At 40.4% G+C, this 22811-nt stretch overlaps 1 protein-coding gene across 2 annotated transcripts; it reads right to left on the minus strand.

Moving 5' to 3' along the window:
* Window positions 1–5427: 5427 nt before the first annotated feature.
* On the minus strand, window positions 5428–21133 carry prkci (protein kinase C, iota). 2 transcript variants are annotated; one of them, XM_030773423.1, is made up of 18 exons: window positions 20905–21133; window positions 16277–16398; window positions 15150–15239; window positions 13791–13841; window positions 13142–13227; window positions 12551–12688; window positions 12233–12290; window positions 11320–11375; window positions 10181–10357; window positions 9620–9717; window positions 9209–9295; window positions 8785–8920; window positions 7874–7961; window positions 7641–7766; window positions 7480–7559; window positions 7206–7295; window positions 6130–6245; window positions 5428–5730 (listed from the first exon to the last, which is right to left on the minus strand). In XM_030773423.1, the coding sequence occupies exons 1-18, from the start codon at window positions 20985–20987 to the stop codon at window positions 5643–5645; spliced, it is 1770 nt and encodes a 589-aa protein (XP_030629283.1). In that variant the 5' UTR covers window positions 20988–21133; the 3' UTR covers window positions 5428–5642. The 2 variants fall into 2 exon arrangements, with proteins under 2 accessions (XP_030629283.1, XP_030629285.1); XM_030773425.1 differs by having other exon boundaries at window positions 11320–11361; window positions 12210–12290.
* Between the last annotated feature and the right edge of the window lie 1678 nt (window positions 21134–22811).

Raw genomic sequence — 22811 nt, forward strand, 5'->3', positions numbered from 1 at the left:
TCTTGATAGGCTTTATATTTCACATAGTTACACACACAGTATTTCCATATTTACAAAAGCAGCTCAGTCCATTATAAATAAAATAGACCTAAAATTGATTATATTTCCTTTTTTCACTTTCTTTTAATCAGGATTCAGGGAACACTCAGAGCCTAAAGTTAGAGTGAATCATCCAGCTTGTGCAAGCATTTAGAAACTGTTTCCGTTGTGGACACAGCGATCTTGCCAGAACATTCTCAACTTGTGTGATTCATTGCCTGGTGTTCAGCCAGGTGTTGGGGACAAGAGAGTGTCCATGCTGTGGTCACTTTTGATTGAATCCATTACGGTGTGCTGGTATCTCTTTAGTTCTACTTCTTTGTGGATGAGCCATTGGTCTGGTGTTTTTTAAATGTTAAATGGGAAAAGAGTCATGCGGCCCTGATTCAACTCAACCCATTGACTAGCATGGACTAATTAACATTTTTAAAGTCTCCTCCCCCACAGTAACCCAAGCGTTGTCCCCAAAAGAAAGAGTCAGAGCAGTTTCAGTGTGGTTTTAAGTGTTGTGTGTTTGTTTAAAGTTTATTTAAAGGCCTTAAGGGAGATCAGTTTCAAACCTATTGTGAACGATGACCTGGAAACAGAGGTACACTCCCACTTTTAAAATAGAATCTTCTTAATAAAAATACCTCAAATAATTAAACCAAACCTTTTAGCTATGACCATATTCATGGGTGTTCTTTTATAGTGTATTTTATTCGCTACGAATGGTCAGCAGTAACTATCCAAATACAGTGTTCAAATAAAAACAAAAAAATCTTATACTGAAGCGCTGTAAATAAATGAAAAGTAGTTCGGAGTCATTTAAACTGGCTAAACATTTTTTATATTAAATCATTGTATATATTATTTCATTATAAAAACACAGATTTTCAAAACAGGGTGGAACAGAGTTTCCACACAAATGTTCCTCACGTGATAATGTGTGCATTTCCCATATTTGGTATTCATTCCTATTCATTTACTTTTGAAAGCAGCTGTTTTGGAGAAATTCTCACATTGGTTTCACAATCTTCTTCAGTGCAAAACTAGGCTCCATTTTAAAACCAAGAAATACTGTACAAATTATGAGTAGGTAAATTATTCTATGTGTAGCTTGACATTACACATCAAGTAGCACCAGCTTCCTAAGTGTTAGTATGAGCAATTTAAAATAAAACAAGGCTCCATATTTCTTAAAGTCTAAATCAAAGGGTTTTTGACCATTAATGCAGACAATGGAGATAAGGGGAAGGTAAGGATTAGTGAGAATTTGTGGCAAGACAGAGTTTGTTTGAATGTTAAATCTGAAGAAATTAAATCGTGTTATAAAATCAAACCCATGAGGCCTCTACAGTTACCTAAAATGAAATCAATAATTTTATGGGCATTAAAAACAAATTGTTTCACAGGAAGCTAAAGTGTTTTCTATAAAAGACAGTCGATGAGAAAGGTTTGATAGTTCTTTGATAATCAGCCCCATTTTGCTACTGCTTCCACTGTTCACTGTAGATAGCAAGGTCAGCAGTTGTATTATGAAAACAGATACAGACACACACTGTTCAAAGGCTGAACACCAAACAAGAGTACATTGATTTTCTCTCTCTCTCTCTCTCTGTTGTGATGAATGGTGTAAAAAATTACCCTGAACATGTATGATAACTCTGCTAAAGCTGTTCATTTAGAGCTTCATATAGAGATATTTGAATGAAATAGATTTATAGTATGTAATTAGAATAACAGGTATCTGGGGAAATGGAGCATCAGTAGGCCACCCGGTCATGCTGGCTCCCGTCTCCATTACTTTCTCTCAGACTAAAGCTCTAAACACCCTCTAGAGAGAAAGGCTTCAAAAAACTCTATGAGAAAATATGTGACAAGATATCAAGACAAATCATCTACACTTGTTTCAGCTGTAGTGTTGTGGCATTGACAGCCTGTGATGTGGTGGGTTAATAAAAGCAATGTCTCAGGTTGGTTTTCTAATAAAGCCAGCTCAATAAGACCATAAAATCTCTCTCCTCATAGACATAATGAATTTTTTTCTGTCCTGTGTGTGTATGATTCATCAACACAGTGAACACAGCAAAAACAAGAGTATGTACTTTGTAGGGAAAATGATAAGCTGAATTTAAAATTGCACGCTGACTATGTTTGATGGGAACTCATTATGTAATGAACTAACATATCTGTTTGCCAAATATAACATTAATTAATGTTTACAGGGATGCAAGTTTTTTCGGGGTTTTTTTGGTTTTTTTAACATCCAGTCGCAAAAACACTGTCACTGAGAGATGGAAGATGGTTTTCAATCAGTAAAGGCAATGTTTTATAATGTCCTCACAACTGTAACACTTGGATAATGGCATGGATGTCCAATGGCTGATACTATTTTGTCTCAATGTAAAGCTATTCTGGTTTAGTGGTGCTTTTGTGACCAAACCTAAGCAGAAAAGGGAAGCTTACTTCTACAAACTACCCTCATTCTCTTTGAATTACTGAGACTGATAAAAAAAAAAACACTGCCAATTAAAAGAAACCTGAAAACACAGCATGTTTAAAAAAAAACAAACATTGGAGATGCTGAGCAAATAACATGGCTGATCAATATTTTAAGACTCATCATATCTACTGGGAAGAAAATTGACTGTTTTGAATATCCCCTCAAGGGCAAAAAAGATTCACAAAAGCAAATTAAGGGAAATTAAAAGTCAAAAGGCCTTTTTCTTGTTGTTCCACATCATTAATTAAACAAGGTTACCCATCCTTTTTTGGAGGGCGACTTAGTACTGCTACAGCTGGGAATTGAGATCCCTAGTCCCCAGAGACAGAGGACACTGACACAATGTCACACAGCCTGGTGCAGTGAAACATCTACCTCTAGCCCCTCATTTAACATGCTGAATTTATAGTAATGGACAAAGTCATTCAAGGTGAGGCATATCACAGACTGCCAAGCAATGGCTTGTGGAAACGGTGGATCATAGTACAACCCACAAGAGTCCGTAACCATCTGGCGCAAGAGGTGGTTTTCAGGAATCACTCTCTTAAGTTTATTCACAATCAATGCGTTAAGCGTATGCAGTGGGAAACCTGTATTTTTTTTTTTTTTTTTTCTAAATGTAAGATCTGAAGGCTTTTGCATCACTGCTTGTGTTCTACTGTTTGAACATGTAAATTGACAGTTAAAAACGTATATTATTTCATATGTAGCTCAACCTCAATGAGTTTTAATGAATCATATGATGCAGTTTCTTTATTTGTCTTTTGTTATGTATGTTGACAACAGGAGTCGCACCCTTTTGTCCCTGAATGCCCATGGAGCAGTGTTTTAAATGGTCTGTCTGACCAGGTGACTTAGGCAGGCTTTCTATATACAGATGCTAAAACTCAAGATCCAGCGCTACTAAGAGACAGCAATGGGTTCTTCAGTTTGTCTGGTCTTTCACTGTTCTTTGTAGGCCAAGTACAACAGGAACAAGGCTCAGACTCAATCAGTTATTCAAGGCTGGTGTAAATACATCCACATTCTGTAAAAGGAACAACCTGTGTTCTTTACCTGAAACTAAATGCAGAAATGACAGTTCTCGGAAAGCTACAGAAAATATACCATACCATTCAAACAGGAGACATGGGCGAAAGCAACATTCAAACAGATCAACAGAATAAAAATAATACAAGGCATCAGTGAAACTTCTTTATTGTTAACTGTATTCTTGATTCCATAGATGTGCTATCAAATATTAAAATACAAATAAATGTAGTGTTCGTCAAGTCAAATGGTTTACAGACAAGTTTATAAAAACAACAAAGACTGCCAGGGTCAGCAAAGGACAAATTCTGAGGTGTAGTTAAATCTTCAGTTACACAGTGGCCACAAAATGCTCTCACATTTTTGTAGTGAAACATTTAATTAAATACTGAGAAGGGAGAACAAATCCAGTTAGTAAATAATGTTGTATAGAGCTCTTAGCCATGGACAGAGTAAAAACAGCATTTCTGAGGTTTTCAGGGGTACTCTGCCTCGTCAAAGTCCATTTTTAGAAAAACAGCTCTTTACAAACTCGTGACATTATGGCTGCCCATGTTAATGTGAATATTAGTGTTAAAACCTGCTGAGGAATAAGGAATGGTACCGTCTGCATAAACCCTTTATCCCAAAGTGAATGTGTTTTTATTTGGTCACCGGCGTCCTTTCCACATAGTAACAGTGGACCAAACTCCATCTCCATCCCTCTCCGATACAACTGAAAATCAGTATGACACGACACTGAAGGGTTCCTTAAGGGGTGAATGCAAACAAGGGCCCCCACGCATAGACCACTTATCTGATCTGGGACTGGGCCCAAGGGAGTGAAAATGTTTAAAAAAAAAACAAAAGAAAGAAAGAAAGAAAAAAAAAACTGTCTGTGGTTAGAGTGACAATGAATACACATCCACTGTTCGTTACACTATCCATCAGTACCCTTACAAATATAAAAAAAATGAACAGAATACCGTAAATTTACAGCAAGGCAGTTACATGTTAACATTTTTTCCATGTATTTCAACAAACAACAGAAGGAAAAAGGGGTGAAAAAAAGTGTTTTTTTTCTTACAGTAAAAAGTAACTGTCGTTTTGGGACAACATATCGTCTTTCTACTTAGTTACTGTGGCGAGCACACAAGAAGCGTTTGTTTCCTGTGTTGTTGGGGTTTTTTTTTTTTTTTTGGTCCTGTATCAAAGTACATTTCGTGGGTGGTTCTGCTGTTGACCTACAGTCCTAACTCCTCCTTCCTCTTGCTCTACTCATTCTCTGTCAGTATTTACATTAGTGTTGATTAGTGCTCCTGGTCACCAGCCTTCACTCCTATCAGCTGGTTTTGTCCATACCAACAACTCATCCCACTGTCCAGAATCGTATATGACACCTTCTAACAATTCAGAGCAAGTTTTACCATTCAGATTCAAATCAAAATCTGAGCACATCATATAACAGACTACTCATTCATTAAATAAACAGAGAATACACGATAAGGTTTAACATTAGAGGCTAGTCTTGTCTTTCTTTTCTTTCTTAGTCTACAGGTTAAGGAGACGCTGAAGAGGTTTTCCAATACGTTCCTTATGAATAGGGAGAGAATTAAAATGGGCTGACTTATTATTTGAATTCAACATGTTTTTGTTGTTCCTTATTTGATATATGTACAAATAAAGCATTTATCAAACTATAACCGGTTGGGGAAGTGAGGGGGAAAAAGTCCTGTATAGCAACAGTCATTCCTTTCCAACTTACATCTAAAAACCTAATAATGACCTTAAACCCCATGGGTTACGGTAAAAAGACACTGATAAACATACTGATATCAGTGCGGCTTTATCTGATACAAAAATAATAAAAAAAAAAAAAAAAAACAACAACAAAAAACAAATAGCATTAAGGACTAGTGGTCATGAATGGCAGAGTGTAAGAACAGTTTGGCAACTCAGAATCTTGGAGCACAGCAACCTCCTGAAAAGAACAAGGATCTCTCCTGGGTGTTTCTCTTTGTTTGTTTGTTTGTTTGTGTGCTTGTGACCATGCACTGCTGAACAAAAGGCAATTCTGAGATGGTAGTGACGATGGAGGCAAGCGAAGCGTCTACACACATTCCTCTGCAGACATCAGGAGAGGGTTGATGTACTCAAATCCTTCAAACTCTGATTGGTCAATCTTCTTTACGGCATCACTGGGAAGAAAAAAAAAGTAAGAGAGTTAGCTGTGCACATACATACATGACAAAGACGGTAAAACAAGGCGAGGCAAAATCAGCATCATAGATGTGATGCAAAGTTGTTCAGAGCTATAAATGACACATGGAGAAATTTTCCAGGTGTGGCTTGAGCAAATGCCTAACAACTGGTTTGGCATACGTGGAAGCGCGGAGCACTTGTACTTAAAAAGGTTTCTCTCAATCAAAACATCTGTAATGTGTCGTACTGACATCACCCTAATCACAGCAGTACTTGCTGACGCACGACCTAATGTCGCTTGTGATAAGAGACTGGAAAAATTACACTTTGCCAAAAACGGAGCTTAATGAATGGGTGCGACCGACTCAGAGGCTTTTAGAAGCCTCGACACTCACTCATCGTCTGGAGTCAGCTGGATGGGTTCACTGGTGAATTGGGCATCAAAGTTATCTAGTCCAAACTCGCCAGAAATATTGGGCTTGAATGGTGGAACCACCTGCTTCTGCTCCATCTGTAAAAAACAAACAAACAAACAAAAAAAAACATGACTGCAATTCTACTTATCGTAACGCAGCGCTAAAAATGAACGTTAAATGGAGCTGGAAAAAGCATGCGTTAGAATGCTCTTTTCCAAAACATACTACGTCTACTGGCCTTAACATGTCAAGGTAAAAATGTTAATGGCATATTATCAGTTAAAACAAAGCAATAATAAACAACGTCAGCAAAGAAATCACCTAGCCCAAACACAAATGAATATAAATATCAAATCCAAACTAAAGCCGCGGTGCTGGATCTAGCGTCAGAATAGAACCTCCTCCCCCTGCAGGCTGACTGGGGAACTGCGGTCTGTCAGAAGGGAAAGTGTAACCCGATTCTTCCAGAGAGTGTGTGTTTATCTCTTCCCTCCCTATGAGCTCACCCAGACCAAACACGGATAAGAGGTCACGCCGCTCCTCGGCTCGTCTCCCTGCAGGCCCTCTCAGTGACATCGTTTAGAACAGATTAGCGTCGCGGAGTAATCGGTTTTGTGACGGAGACCGCAAACTTCTGATTCTGACGTCACAGAGCGGGCCACGACACAGAGCTTTGCAAACATAGCAAAAGGAGCACAGAATCTGACCCAGCGATCAAGTCGCGCTCTTTTAAAAGTGGAGACTGGACATCACAAACGAGAGCATTTGATCGAAACTCCTTGTTTAGAAGCTACTCTGTTTAGTGAACTGCGTTTGTTTTTCCCTAACGTGACCAAATAGGAAAAGCAGCGTTTTGGGTAAAATGTCTCCATAACATTACACCCTAAAACGCTTTAAATTGTTTAGGGCATTATTTTGTACGCAATTGTTCGGTGCACTATTAACATCACTCTTTTCAAGCATGAAGATGAAATAAGACGTCAGCAAAACCCATTTCATCAACATTTCCCAGACAAAACGTCTGATAAGACAGATGGGGGAAAACGACGACTTACAAGGTCCCAGTCGACATTTCGGAAGAATGGATGGCCCATGATGTCAGCAAAGCCTGTCTGCGGATGACAACCCAGACGTTCCTTTGGGTCCTGACGGAGCAAGACAGATACAGTGTGTGGGAGAAGGGAGCAGGGGGAAGATGGAGACAGAGAGTGAGAGAATCAGAGTTGGGGCGGGGTGTTAAACAGAGTGTGAAGGTTCATTTCACTGGCCTTACATGGTTGCCAGATATGGCCTTGTTTGCACTGATGTGACAGTTTGATTCCTCTTTACCTTGTTTAAGAATCCTTTCAGGACGCTAGCAGCTTTCACTGAAAGTGATCTGGGAATTCTGATTTGCTTTTCCAATATTACTGATGAAAGAAAATAAAAGACAGTTAGGATACACAGACAGAACTCAGTAGGGCAAAAGGGGAATGATTTGTGGGTTTTACCTTGGAAGAGGTAGTCCTCTGTGTTCTGATCAGGGTTATCAGAGCTGCCAACTATGTCAAACGGAGACCTTCCTGCCATCATCTCAAACATGAGGACACCCAGTGCCCACCAATCGACACTGAAGCCTGGACAGCAAGTACAAATACGAATACAATTACAAACACATACAAGGCACACATAACTAGCAAGTAACCAAGTTTACGAGTGTTATATTTCAGGAGAGAATGTTTACCGTAGTCCTCTCCTCTTAGAATCTCAGGAGCAATGTAATTGGGTGTTCCACAGAAAGTACTGGTTGTGTCTCCTGGTCTCAGTCCCTCCTGTGGTGAAGACAAATATATCAATTAGTGTGTTCCTACACACACACACACACACACACACACACACACACACACACACGCACGCACACGCACACACACTGGCCCACAGAAGCAGAATAAAGGTACTACACGATTAGTTAGTATATATTATCTTTGAGTAAAAAATTTATTCTAAGCCACATTCCCTAATAGAGCTGGGGAAGCTGATCGTTTTTACGACGCATCACAGCGTGAAAGTGAAAGATTCTGTATCCATGAAGAAAAAGAAAATAATGGATTTTTTAAAATCTGTAATGAAATAACATACATGCCAGTGTACGGTTTTTATTGTAAATAAAGTAAGCTAAGTAACTAAAAGGTGAACCTCCCCTCTCCCCCTTCCCAGATACTATGTTTATCACTTGTGCCTGGTGTGACTGGAAACATGGCGGAGGGGGAGCAACATCTCCAGCAGTCAGAGATTAAAAACGCACCCAGTATCTTAAAAACAGATGTTTGAGCACATTTAGTAGACCTTAATACTTCAAATATGAAGAATCACATCACCCGCTGCCCCCGGAACTAAACTTAGCAAACCCCAAGCATGTAGCTAGTAATCAGCCAACCATACAAACCTGAGAGCTTGTATTCTTGTGTTAATTAAAACAAAAACAAAACATGGGAGGACAAGATGCATCGTGATGCATCGAGAATCGTTTCGTAATCGAATCAAATCGTGAGAGCCGTGAAGATTCACACCTCTATTCTCTAAACATAAACCATTCACCATGTATGCTTTAATCGTCAGCCAAAGATGCATGCATCTTTACCACTAGGCACACACCTTGCACATGCCATAATCTGTGAGTTTGATGTGGCCCTCTGAATCAAGCAGCACGTTGTCCAGTTTCAGGTCTCTGTAGATGATGCCTCGTTCGTGGAGGTAATTTAAGGCCAGGCTGATTTCAGCTGAGTAAAATCTGAGAGAAGACAACTGGTCACACTGGATTCATTTACAAAAAAAAAAGACATTCCACACTCCTCCCATAGCAATGCAGTGGCTTACTGAATGTTGTCTATGTTGTTCTATTTACAGTCACTAGCAGTGGTGATCTGTCACAGATGAGGGAGTGAACAGATCTCGTCAAACTGCTATCTGTTGCTATGGCTACAGGTTTTCATGTTCAAGATTCTTTGCACCGCAGAATAAGTCATTTCTCTCAGGAGGCATCGCTCTTTGACTCATCAAGACACGTCAACGCTTTTACCTTGCATGTTCTTCTGGAAGTTTCCTCTGCCTTTGCATGTGGAACATCAGGTCTCCCCCATTCACATATTCAATTACAAAGAAAAGCCTGAGGGGGAGAGTGAGAGAGAGAGTGAGAGAGAAAGAGAGAGAGAGAGAGAGAGAGAGAGAGAGAGAGAAAGAGAGGGGGAGAGAGAGAGAGAATATCTTAAACAAATCAAGTCTCTCGACTTTCAAAAGTATCAGCTTCATGTATTATTTTGTGCATTTTCAAGGGCTGCAACTTCCACGTGGATGGATAAGCAGATGGCTTAGGCTAAGTGTGCATTTGCCAGTGAAATAGGGGAAGAGGAGGAGAGACCCATTTCGACGCCCCGGCAGTACTCATTCATTCTTCATGAAACTTGTGTTTTTTGAGAAGAGTCCTGCTAACCTGCTCTCCGTCTGGAAGCAGGAGTGAAGCCCCACCAGGAACGGATGATTAGAAGCCTGCTCAAAAACATGTTTTTCTGTTTGGACCCAGTCGATATCCTACAGTACAGGAGATGGGAACGGACACAACAGAGAAAAATCAGAATAAGAACGTACGTGATTGTTGTCAACAGGATACGGCATTGACGAGAGATGAGTCACAAGAGCACAGAGCACAGAGACGGTCGGTGGAGAAAAAAAACCTTTGGCCATAATGATTGGCTGGGCCATGTACGGCGGGGCTGGCGGCTCAGACAGTATTGATCGAGAATGACTTCTGTCAATTCATCACTCAGCCTAAACGCGTCCAATCAAGGCTAACTGCTCACTTAATCACTCAAGTAGCCAGCTCAATGTGTGGATGTCTGTGTTAATTCTGATGAAAGCTCAGTGTTGCTTTGAAGCTATTAAGGTCTGCTTTCAGAGTTCTTTCAGGTTTATTTCTTTGCTGTTCTTGTTTTTGTTGTTATAGGCTTTGACTTATATATGTGGCAGACATGACAATTTGTTGACGCCTATTTACCTCATCGTCATTGACCAGCTCCTTCTTCACCACCTTCATGGCGTAGATGCGATCCGTCTTCTTGAGCCGGACCAGCAGAACTTTGGCGTAGCTTCCCCTGCCGATGACCCTCAGTAGGTCAAAGTCCTTAAGGCCAAGACTGGAAGCCACCTTCCCAGACTCTCTGCTGCTCATAGCCTGAACGACAAAGATGAGAGTCAAATGAAACAAGCCAAACAGGTGAACACTTAACCCAGGCCCCTACAACATTTTCCCATGTCTCCGCTGGATCGTGTCCCTTCGCCCACATTCATTCACCAAAGCGTTTCTGCCACTCCTTCATCCAAACACACATTTTCTTTTTTTTTTTCCTCTCCTCTATTTCTACTCATGACCTTGAGACAATACATCCTGCAGTCTCCTTGTTTTCTGTCTAGTTTTGGTGCCCTTTTCATGTCCCTGCTCCCCTTATGACCTCTGTGTGAAGTTGTGGTTGTCTGTGTGTACTGCTGTGCTGCAGTGCTCCTGATTTGAAGGTTGTTAATCAGTAGTCAGTGTTCAGGGCCCTGATAAGAGTGTACTTTATTAGCTCCACTAAAGGAAATCAATAGGGCCTGGATGCGCCTGTCAGTGCCTCTCCTGCAGCACAACACAGGCCAACTGCTGAGTGACGACCGCTTAGCCACTGTCAGTGGTTGAACACTCATCATAATCGCAGGTACTAATGAGAGGCATTCGAATGCGCACGGTAAATGCAAACAGACAGGACATAACAAAAAACAGCACCAGCTTTAAGCTCTGGTGCTTACTGACTGAGATTAACGACCTAATTTAGCCATGTGATGTTGGCTACGCATGCCTAGACAGTGGGAGGATGGTCCAAAACATATCAAAACACAAAACAGGGACTGAACATTCAGCATGCGTTAAATCTTCTACCTAAAGTGAGATCAAGGACTACATAAATGGAACATGACAAACACAAGAGGTCTGGGCTTTGTTATAGACTTTGGGGGAATCAAAACTTGTCTTGTGCCAGAGGGTCAATTAAATATTGCTGCAATCAAAGACGTCCTTGTGGTATAATGAAGATCAAACAAAATGAAAAACACAGAGAGACAAAAGGTAAGCACGATGAGTACCGGGGTAGTCATTCTTACCTCTTTCTCATCTCCCTCATGATTGAGACTCTCGATGGAGTTCTTGTGTGATGTGGCTGGAATAAAGAAAGAGATTGTTATTTTGGTCTTCTATGCTTGCCTCATCTTTTACACTTCATGCAGTTCCCTCGGGAAGAATATCACTTGAGAACATTCCAGATATATTACAAATATAAAACAATTACAGATATGAAACAATATGTATCCCCTTTTCCTTTTTAAGATCTCCCCGCTTTCCTCGCAGCTCTGTAGAGATCAATGAATAGTACCACACCAGACACTCAGGGCATCTCACATCAATGCCACAGACATGCTGAGCACTCATTCCCTATCAGCGAACACATTTTATTACGACTGACACAACATATCAGCTTACAGCTGAACACCTCATGCAAAATCACTCTCCAGCAGGAATCAATGAGAATCAATATGACACTAATCGCTCCATGGTGTAACGCTCTCAAAAGCCGCAATGGGCTACATGAAAAATGATGAACATCTCGACATGTTTAAAGTTAATGGCAAATGATAGCCCAGATGGATCATACTGGCAAGCAGCAGAGATCATAAATGGCCGCAGAGAAGACAAATAGTATTTGAAGTCTTTGCCGAGTATATCTGAAGAGTTTCGTATCGGTAAAATAACACTATGCAACCTCCTCATGTGAAAGAGCACCGTGGCATTTAGATTAAGTACTAGTCCCTATATGGGAATCCCACACCACAAGAAAGAGAGACATTTTTCATTCCAGGCTGCAAACAAGACTCCAGGGTGAACTCAAGCCTTTCATTTCTACACATTCATCCAGCATCGACTTTCCTCCATGGTGTCCATTTAGTAACATGAAGTTCAGCTATATCAAGTGCATGAAGTTTAGCTATATTAAGACTTGGGGAAAGCTGTGTACAGTACCTGGCTCAGGGTGATCTGATGGAGTGGGTACCTGGTCGAGTCGTGGCATGATTGGCTCCTACACATGAAGGTCACAGTGTGAGTGTTTGCCTGACATAATCACCAATGTAGCTACATCTGATTAGTACAATGATCAGGCAGTTGGTTGTGAGTTACTTTGGAAATTGTTAGTCATTTGGGAAATCCTAATCCGTTCATTAGTTTGGAAATCCTAATCCTAGTTTTGAGTATGTCCTATTACATTACATCTCTACCAAACAAATTGTTACTTTTTGTCTAAAGGTCATTTATTTTTCAGATCAAAGTGCTTTTTTTCACCTGTATCATCTGCCTGCCACACTCCACTGTAACCAGTTTGTGGCATCTTTTGTGAACCAGCAGTTTGCAGTTGATGCATTTGTAGCCCTGACGACCGAGGCCCCAGATTCGGTCAGTGCAGATGGCACAATGAGCACGCTGTGTAGAAAATACATTTAATACACAAATCAATAAAAATGATTAACAGCCAATGAAAAACAATGAAATCAAATCGTCCAGACCAAAACATTCAGCCAAACCAAAGAACAAGGTAAAACAAACAAACAAACAAACACAAAACAATCATCTAACTAAATTATGTTCTGTAATTAAAGGTTAATAAGTAAAGATATTACATTCCACTATGAAGATTCTCAAAATGGCTGCTGACATGCTCTATAAGATTTACTGGTATAATTAGATACTGTTCAAAACAAAAGCGAAAGTTAAGCTTAATGCCGATTAGATACGATTTTACAGGGAGGAAAAAAAACAAACTATAATGTACACTAGGACAGGCCAGAAAAGATCTGCCAGACGTCACCATTCCAGCAGTATTACTGCAGCATTAATAGTCTTGTATAAGATTTGTATAAAGTGCTGAGGTTTTACCCTGTTGAAGCGCTTTGCCTGGAAAGCGTGTCCGTTTGCATAGTAAAGCTTCCTCCAGCGCCGAGCTCCACGTCGGTATATGGACTCTGCAGGTGGGGAGCACCAAAAGGGATTACATCATGTCCATATCTAGTGTCTATGGGCATGCTGAAAAACCTAAAACCAATCGACCTGTATATCTGGTTTAAAAGCGTTCACTTTACTAGGAAAGCTGACAGAGACCACTAGACAGGCAAGAGACCAGAGGGTCCAACAAGGCAAAGCAAAACATGTAGAGATATTATTTGCAGAGTACAAAATATTCTTCAAAACAGAAGGTCAATTTCTCGTTCAGAGTGAATAGGTTTAAAGAGGTAGTCTAGTTCTGCTAAAGAACGTATTCATAAGAAAGCCATTAAGTGAACATTTCTGTCAGTCTATGAAGTTCTCACTGTAAATGTTAACTGGTGATCAAGTTGAAGTAAAGACACTAGATTTTCATATTTTCCTAAACACACTCTTCTAACAACAGAGATCGCAGTTAGCCCACCAATGAAAACTTGCTTTCAGGGTACCTCCTTGATAACACCATGTCCCAAAACAAGTTCCAAACCCCCATACCAAAATGAAAGAGTGGTGAGGAGCTGAGGTGAAAGAAAAAAGCACTTACTGTCTTCTCCAGGACAAGGCATGCCTGGTTTCTCAGGAACACAGGGAAACACTGCAGAGTAAACACAGACCAAGGAAAGGATAAATATCACAGGCTAAATTAAATCCACCTTGTGAACCGATTTTATTCACACGCTACTGTCTTGCACTGGCATCATGAATTCAATCTGTGCTGCTGACGTTTTGGTCTCTCGTCTTTCATCAGAGCCCTGAGTCTCGTAATGGATGTGTGAACATCCCACATTTAGTATGGTAATGTGTTAACTGCACACATGTCGCACTGAGAACATGTGCAGACAGTGTTAATATCATCGTGCCAGACGGACGGCTGCTAAGATAAAAGAGACAGAGGAAATGCCTCTTCATTTCGGCGCGTTAGGACAGATCACATCCACCTGTCATCATCTCCACACACACTTGTATCTGTCACGTCCCCGTGCATTCTCCCAAACAATTGGTAAAACTAATGGGCACAGAAGGTTGTCTTGAAAAGCAAAGTGAAGTATGAGGAACTGTCACTCTGGACACAGAACTCTGAAATCAGAACGGTTCATTTTTGATCGGTTTTTAAAAAAAATAACTTTGTGTCTCTCCTGTTTCTGCTCACATGAGGCGTACAGCTGAGAGCAGTAGAGTGAAGCTGTGACACTAATTCCTGGGGGTCATGTCTGCCCTGTCACTCTCCCTTCCCTGGTCTTTCAGGCTGCTTGTGAAGAAGACAAGCCAACGAAAGTCAGTCAGTCGAGGGGCAACCTCTAGTGGCTCAGTCGCTCAGACTAGTGGCAATTAAATAACCAGTCATGTCCTAGTGTTGTTTACTATACATGCCTGTCAACTTTTAAGGATACCTCCCAATGTTCACTAATGCACTCACGACACACATGTTGGACAGGGTGTATTACAACACACACAACCACTGCATCAAAAGCTATGTGCTTGTCTGTCTTCAAAGCCTGAAAACCTATGAACAATGTGTGCGGATATTTCAAAAAAAATTTAAACTCATGAAATATCAACACAGGATGTTTACTGTTCTCATTCACATGTGCATAATCATTAACTCATGAAATATCAACACAGGATTCTTACTGTTCTCATTCACATGTACATAATCAACACACACCCCTCTTTTCCTCATGACTAGTTCTCAAGCTCCGTTAAAATCTAGAGCTGAGGAAAAGAATTGTAAGGGACAGAATTTTTAAGGAACGGAAAAAAAGAACAGAATACCGTTAGGACACAAACAAAGAGACAATGTGGTGATTAGGGAGTGAATATACGATAACTTATTCATCACAGAGATTCTATCCCAAACCCTTAAACTGTCAAAACCAAAAACCAGGATAGGAGTCCGGCATACCATGAATAATGAGCTCTGAGTCTTTGTTGAGTTCATAGAGGCGCAAAGCTTCCTCCAGTTCCATCTGAGAGGACACTGTGCATGGATCTCCTGAAAAGAAAGACAGCACAATGAGCAGGCAGCATAACACCCTAGCAAATCAAAACAGCCAGATATTAGGCTGACACTTCAAAAGAGAGGAGTAGGAGGGAGAGAGAGAGAGAGAGAGAGAGAGAGTGAAAGAAAGACAGAAAAGAGAGAGGCAAGTATAAAATGAAAAAACAGGGGGGGAAAAAAATGAGTGATGGGGCTTTGTGCTGTCAGACTGTACAGTGACGGCGGCTGTCACGATACATAGCGACAGCAGAGCATGGAAAAAAAAAAAAACCACATCCAATTTTCTCACAAATATGTATATGTATGAGAAACAGAAAACATCGCGGAGAGCAGCTGCTTGTCACCGCAGAGCGCCTCTGGCGTTCGTGACGACCGACGTCACGCGGCCCGCGCAACCCCCCCCACCGCCTCAGGTTCCCTAATGACGGACCTGAGGCTGGGGGAGAGCAGGAGTCAGCAGCACAAAGGAAGCAGCGCTCGGTTAGAGATGACAGCTGCCAGCCAAACGACCGACTGACGCTCTGCTGCAGAGTCAAGGCTCTGACAGGGTACAGGATTAACTCTTTACTCTGAGGGGAAACCACGCTGACCGAGCCGTCTGAGCACTTCACCACGGACCTGCTCCGTATTCAGTCGAATTAATGCACGGCTGTCTCAGAGAGATAGAGCGGTGTCTTTAAACAGATCTACAATCACGAGGTATAACAGTGTCGAAATGATTTTATGAACAATAAACAATGAAACCAGCTTCTAGCATCTCTCAGACTGGATAATGGACAGACCCGGATTATCTGAGGACTAACTGTGCATGTGTGATTGCAGAGATGCAAACCAGACCTGATATTGCAGGTATTTTCATGTGTGGGTGTTGAGTACTATCCTTTTTTTTTATCATAATGCCATTTTAACAATCCTGGCAATTTATCAAGGGAAATGCAGAGGTCAATAATCGCTGATCATTTCTAAATGGTCGCTACATGGGATCCACTCCTCCCAAAAGAACACAGCGTCAGTGAGGAAGACTGACAGACCTTCTTCGTCGATCCACTTCATGGTGAAGAGCTGATCGTTGTCCATGGAGCACATGTCTCGGACCTCACTGTAGAGTCCCTCATAAGAGATGGATGGCTCAAAGTGTGTGATCATGATGTCCCTGCACAAACAATAGACAATATGAGAGTGAGACAGCCACACAGACAGTCTTTTGTTTCTTTCTAACATGAATCACAGACCATTCTGTGTCCAGCATAGACATATATTGTTGTTGGGTTTTTTTTAACACTCATAATATAAAGCATAAGGGAGGTATAAGACAGACAAAAGGCTACACAGACTCTCAGGGTATATTTACACCTTTTCTCAAAGAGATTAGCCGAGACCTTTCACTATCACCACATCGCTCCCAGCAAGTTTGAAAAAACGAGACGTGTTTGTGTGTATCTGTTGTGATTAGAATGAGTGAGTTACAACAGAGCTGACGATATTTCATTAGAAACAGGAGCTCTTAAAATGACCACTGTACAAGGATGAGGGCAACACATTACACACAACACTGGCAACGGTGCTTCTTCAATAAAAAAAAAAAAAAAGTAAATAATGGAAGAAAAAAAGGAACAAAACGTAGACAAGATATTCTCCGATATTCTCCAACAAACAGCAAATGAGGTCAGTAAGTGAATTCAACCACATCTTCAGTCTTACAGGAAAGTGTACAGTGTGGCTTCAGGCAGGGAAGTTACTCAGATGATTATGAAATTCCCACGGTGGGAGGCAGACCACAGAAATTCTCAGCCCCCACACCCTACCCCGTCCTCTAGCACACGGCTTTTGTTAATTATTGCCAGTATGGGAGCCCTGGTAGGCTAATTACAGAAACAGTCACACTGCCTTCATGCCGGCCCTTCACTTCCTCCTAACTGATGGGAGTGGAGGTCACCTGTCCATCATATACTCAGAGACAAATATTTACTGTAGTCTCACCGAAGTCAGTCATGTTGAGCAGGAATGAGAAAGCCACCAAGCCACCACGATAATCTCAACCTGTATGTCTGTTATATCCACAGCAATCTGAACGAACCCTTCTGACAATTCCCAAGCTCAGGATAAAGCATAGAGACAGCTTTGTTACTGTTATCTCTGGCTTGTCTACATTAAACACAATCCCACGTCTTCACCTGAGGAAATGTGTGACGTTGAATAAGCTCCGTTCAGCAAGCTCAGCACCGAATGGGTCTATTTCTACCCTCACAGAATCACCCCTAGTTTTTAACTTTATTCATTCACAAGAACAAAATGAGGGGATTTGCTGCACTTAACAGGTACATCTAACTGGAGCGAGTATTTGAGAGGCCAGACTCAACCAAATGATATTTTCATGACTGTGCAGCAGCTTATTAAAACTCCTCTACCAAGACTCCTCTTACTGCAGAAACTGATCAGGATTCCACTTTATCATTATCATGGTCACTTTACCATTATCGTTATACCTTTTCATGCAATTGTGCTTCAGTATAACAGTTTCTGCCATTACCACTTTATTGTTACTGTTCACTATGCTATTATTATAACTGTACTGCACTTGGTCACTTTACTACGTGTTTTTGCACCATCTGTCACAGTGTTATAACGCTTACTTAGCCACATAACTCTTCTTAGTCACTTTTTATTGTACTTTCATTGTATTTTATTTATTTTATTGTACTTATTATGTACCTACTTACTCTATTTGTGTACTTATTATGTACTTGCTCAGTGTTTAGTGTTTGCGGAATCTCTCGTCATCTTCCGCAGGAGACTGAAAACCAACCTTTTCAGAATCCACCTGTCCCCCAGTGTGTAACCTCTCTCTTATGTTATATTTAAAAAACAAACAAACAAAAAAAAAAAACCTTGTACTAACCTTGTCTCTATGCTGCAGGATATACAAGAGCATGGTACTGAAAATAATAATTCATTTGCATTCCTACTGTGATCATTGCTTATGAGGTAGTTAAAACTGATTGATGCACTAATTGTCAGTCACTTTGGTTTAAAAGCATCTGCAAAATGCCAACTGTAAATTGTTTAGAATTTGTATTTAGGAGTGATACTGTGGGAGTGAGTGGGGAGTGAGCATTCCATTGTAGTTGTTACACATGGAAATAAAGGCTCTTGAATCTTGAAGCATCTGCTTACGTGGGACACTGACAGTCCACATGCACACAGAGGAAAACAAGTTTGTTGGCCTGCACGTACAGCTGCAGACTTTGAGACACATTTTCTTATTACTACAAGGCAAAGAACATGTCTTCTCACTCTCATTGGCTCTGTGGTGTAAGAGTAATCAATCTCGTCTAATTTCCTGATATATTTCCTTATATCCACGCTCAAATACGCCTCTGGACACTCACACACTGAACTCAAAAGCAATAAAGAGCCAAGGACTGCCTCGTGCAAGCAAAACTGAAAGACATCAACACAAACCGACATAAAAAACAGATACTCTCTCCCTGTGGAAGTGACAAGCCTATATACATGTCTGGCGGCCGTATTAACCATAAATAGAGTGCCTTACTATCCATGGTTCACAAGAGCTCAAAAGAGGTCCATATACTGTACGGTTTCATCACTGGTGCACTCAGAGCCTTTTCAATGGGGAAAAAAGCAGAGACAAGTCCCTCCCTTGTCACAAAACCGACCCTTTGTGCATTCCTGTAAAGAGCTGCCATCAAAGAAGTAAAGTGGAGAGAGAATTACAGATTCAATTCAGACTCCCTTAGATTTACAGTCTGCAGGACAGCTCTGGATAAGCCATGAGGACTAAGGCTACATAGTTTCTAAGAACAAACATTGCAGCTGCTGCATCCTCTCCAGAAAATCATTTGCTTGTTAAAGAAATAAGCTGCGCTGCATTCGTTGTGAAGTGTTGAACAGAACCAGACAGTGGGTTTCAATCCAGCCTACATTCAGGGTTTTGGTCAGAGTATATTTAGCATTGTGTGTCAACAACCTCTGCTGACATGCATCAGCATTCCGAGCATCTGGTTCCTGCTCCTAAAGACAAAGAGGAACCAACTTATGATTGATAACAGAACATTCTGACGACAGTCCCAGTCAAAGCTGTCTCCTGCACAGTCCACCTGTGGTTGGCTCTTAATGTCAGGGCTACATTTCATGCGCCACCATACCACTCCCAAGAGATCTGAATTTAGAGACAAAAAGGGTCTGGGAAAGCCCATTATATCCCAAACAACTCATTTCATATGCGATCATTTGGGAACGAGTCATGATGAAATGGAGCCATGGTTTACATGTCAACCCCTGAACCTCCCCAACAGTTCAATTACCTTCCATTTTAGACATTGCGAGGATTCCTTTGTAGTAATCACACACATAGCTGGGATGCATGGTATAGAAAGAAACCAAATGAAGTCTAAAGTCATTCAAACAGAATGAGGCATGAGAGGGAAATACAACAGGTCTGGCACAAGATACTTGTATTACTGGCTTTTCTGGTCAGAGGTGTATGACAATCAGACGTCATCACACGGGCACGATGACTCAGTCTTAGTCACATTAGTCCACTAAACCAGTGCACAGTTTTGTTGGAGGACTTCACTTCCACACTGACTATATATATATATATATATATATATATATATATATATATATATATGACTGTGACAAACTACACCCACATGGCCTAAAAGCAGACCACTATTTCACAACTATTCAATCAGGCATGCTTCAGATACTTTAAACAAGAGGTGACTTAAAATGAAATCATTCTAAACTATAATGCCACACCATATGAAACCTGAGAGCATAACAACAAAACGCTATGAAGGAGCAGGTTTGCACTGAAGATATTTAAGTGTTGGATGTCTTAACATTTTGGTGAAACAGACAATATCTTAACATTCAATCATTGAAATAACAACACAGAAGAGTTTAAAAGTTGCTTGGTGTTCGGATTTATCATTATAGAGAAATTTCATTCAATCACTAAGTGCCAATCCTGCTACAATCAAAAGTTTATCTTTCCAGTATATGACGCAACACAAGCTAAAGCATAGGGTAAAGATCTACATCTCTGTAGTTTCGGACTGATAGTTTGCTAAATGTTGACAGCTTAGCCTCGGAAGTTGTCCATCAGGGTAACTCCCATATATTTTCAACTGTATTCACCCCAAACTCAGGACAAATTTTGGACATAAAACACATAAATTATTATTGTCATAGCCGGTAGAAAGTGTTAAAGCACCATAATCAACAACTGTATGGGTTGCCTAAACCAAACTACGGAAGACATCCAAACAATCTTTACAAGCAACCTAGCTGTCTAGCTAACGACACTACATCAACACAAGATAAGCTTTCTTATTAGCCGGCTAAAAAACAGCAAGCACATACAACAATCTTAAAACAATTATCGTGACTAAATGACAATTATCCTGAACAGAACAAACTGTTTTAAGGACAGCTAATTCGTTATTTAGCTGTATCTGCACATATCGACAAGTTCGGTTTCCTCCAGGATGCGAACTTGTTAAGAGACTATTGGCTAAACATTACTTAGCTAGGTTAGCTAACTTGACTCATTTCCATGTTGTCTTTGTATAAGTCTAGTTACTAATAGAGTCTAATATACCAACCAAATCTACATAAACAACGGCCTTACCCTCTGTAGTAAGCTTTCACCCGGACCTGGTGAGGGTTATCGCCGGGGTGGGACATGGTACTGTCCCGCAACGTAGGCATCATAAGCCCTCTGTGATTCAGTCTCCACTAACGTTAGTAAAGCTAACGTTAGCTAGCTAACCGAACAACTATGTCTGGCAACCTCTGTGCCTTTTAGTGTGAGTGTTTCGATAAGTAAAATATTCCTCTAACTCATTCGAAAATAATATTAGACAGGATCACTTTGTTAATTTATTTCGGAAAACACCGAAAGTGTTCCCTGTCGACTGAGGAAAAGTTCAGTATCAGATGAGAAACACTCCCTACAGTGTAGAGGCCTCACAACGGACGAATCCAACGCTGGAATGTGTAGGGGGGAGCAATATTTTAATCCAAGATTTGCATAGGTTTATTACATCGCTGTTATAATAATGGCAACATGAATATAACAACACCATAAAACAAGTTTACAATGCTTTGTTCAAACACGAAATGGTTGACTATGAATTTCTCTGCAAAGTAACATGGATTCAATTGCCTGCATTCCGATTGTACCAAACGAAATGCGCGTGGGGAGAGGGGGCGGGGGGTTTCTATGAAACTAAACTGAAAAGATCTTGATACGAAATCATCCTAAAATGTGGGGAAAATAAATTGAACACTTCTATAATATTTTAGATAATGAAGTTACACTCAATAAGCATTCTATACACTCACTACTCTCAGTGACAGTCGGGTGCTTACTTCTTTTGGGATATGAAATAGCACTAAAAAATTCCTCGAATCTTTACAGTTTAAACTTAATTTCGTAAACCCATCAGCCAAGTTCTAACTTGAGTGAAGTCCGTAAAAAGTTTTTTTTAATAAGTGTGTGGCATAATTGTTGCGTGAATGTTTTGTTGGTAATTAAACTGTGTTTTTCAATTAAGTATCCTTTAATCTGTTGTCAGTGAATGACGGCGACATGCAGTGATTAATGACATTCATAAAATCATACTAAAAGAGCCAAGGAAGACGATATAACGGTTGCGAAGGATACATGGGGTGTATGGGGAACAGGCTTTCACAGAAAACCCAGTTCACCTCATTTATCAGTTTTGTGCTTAATGGATAGCCTACCCAAACACGAAAGGATTAAACAAGTTAAAAGCCAGGCCTATTAGCCTACCTGAAATCTAAGGCATAGATAATTTAACCAAAGTCTCTTAATGTTTCATTTTTGCGCTCCACATTAAGTATAACACCCCCGATTTATCTCTGATGTACAGTTCTTAAACGAAATCGGACTTCAGTATAATAAATACCTCAAGGATGACGAGAACCTTGTTTGCGACGTACCGCATCCTCCGTCCCAAAAGCAAAAAGAAAATATTCAAGTGAGTGACGGACGTAGTCTGACTTTGAAATGACATGCAGGATAATTTTGCTCTTACATTCATTCATATAAATCTAATCAGAAATACCATATGTCGTTTTGAGATATACGATGCCATAACAATGTCAGTTGGATAACTGTCTCGTTTTTCCCTTATTATAAAATAAATGAACCAGACGGTACGAAATAAAATAAACTCTTCGTGGATATGAGGGAACATTAAAGGTCGGTTGGATAACTGGAGCAATAAAGACAATTTTTCAAAGCCTAATTTCTGTTAAAAATATTTCCCCTGCTGTGCTCGACTAAGAGGTTTAATATTAGGCTATCAAGTTCCATTAACAATTAATATACGTGCATTTGTGTTAAAATTTTCTAGATTGGGCTATTATGCCTCACAGCACTAAGAAATATTGATTTTTGTGTTCAATGACCAGACTTGCTCATGCCCTCATAAACTCTTATCCCAAAGACATAAAGTGAAATTGTAGGATTGTGAAAAGCAGAGGCCGTCTCTGTTGCACAAGGTCCTC

This window comes from Chanos chanos, chromosome 5 (assembly GCF_902362185.1).
Source record: "Chanos chanos chromosome 5, fChaCha1.1, whole genome shotgun sequence".
Classification (NCBI taxonomy): domain Eukaryota; kingdom Metazoa; phylum Chordata; class Actinopteri; order Gonorynchiformes; family Chanidae; genus Chanos; species Chanos chanos.

Coding starts and splice junctions, on each gene's coding strand:
- prkci (XM_030773425.1), bottom strand. CDS start 20,987: ATGATGCCTACGTTGCGGGACAGTACCATGTCCCACCCCGGCGATAAC. Junction 12,291..12,550: donor GTGGCAGGCAGATGATACAG/GTGAAAAAAAGC, acceptor CTTCATGTGTAG/GAGCCAATCATGCCACGACT. Junction 7,767..7,873: donor TCTAAGAGGAGAGGACTACG/GTAAACATTCTC, acceptor CTTGCTGTCCAG/GCTTCAGTGTCGATTGGTGG.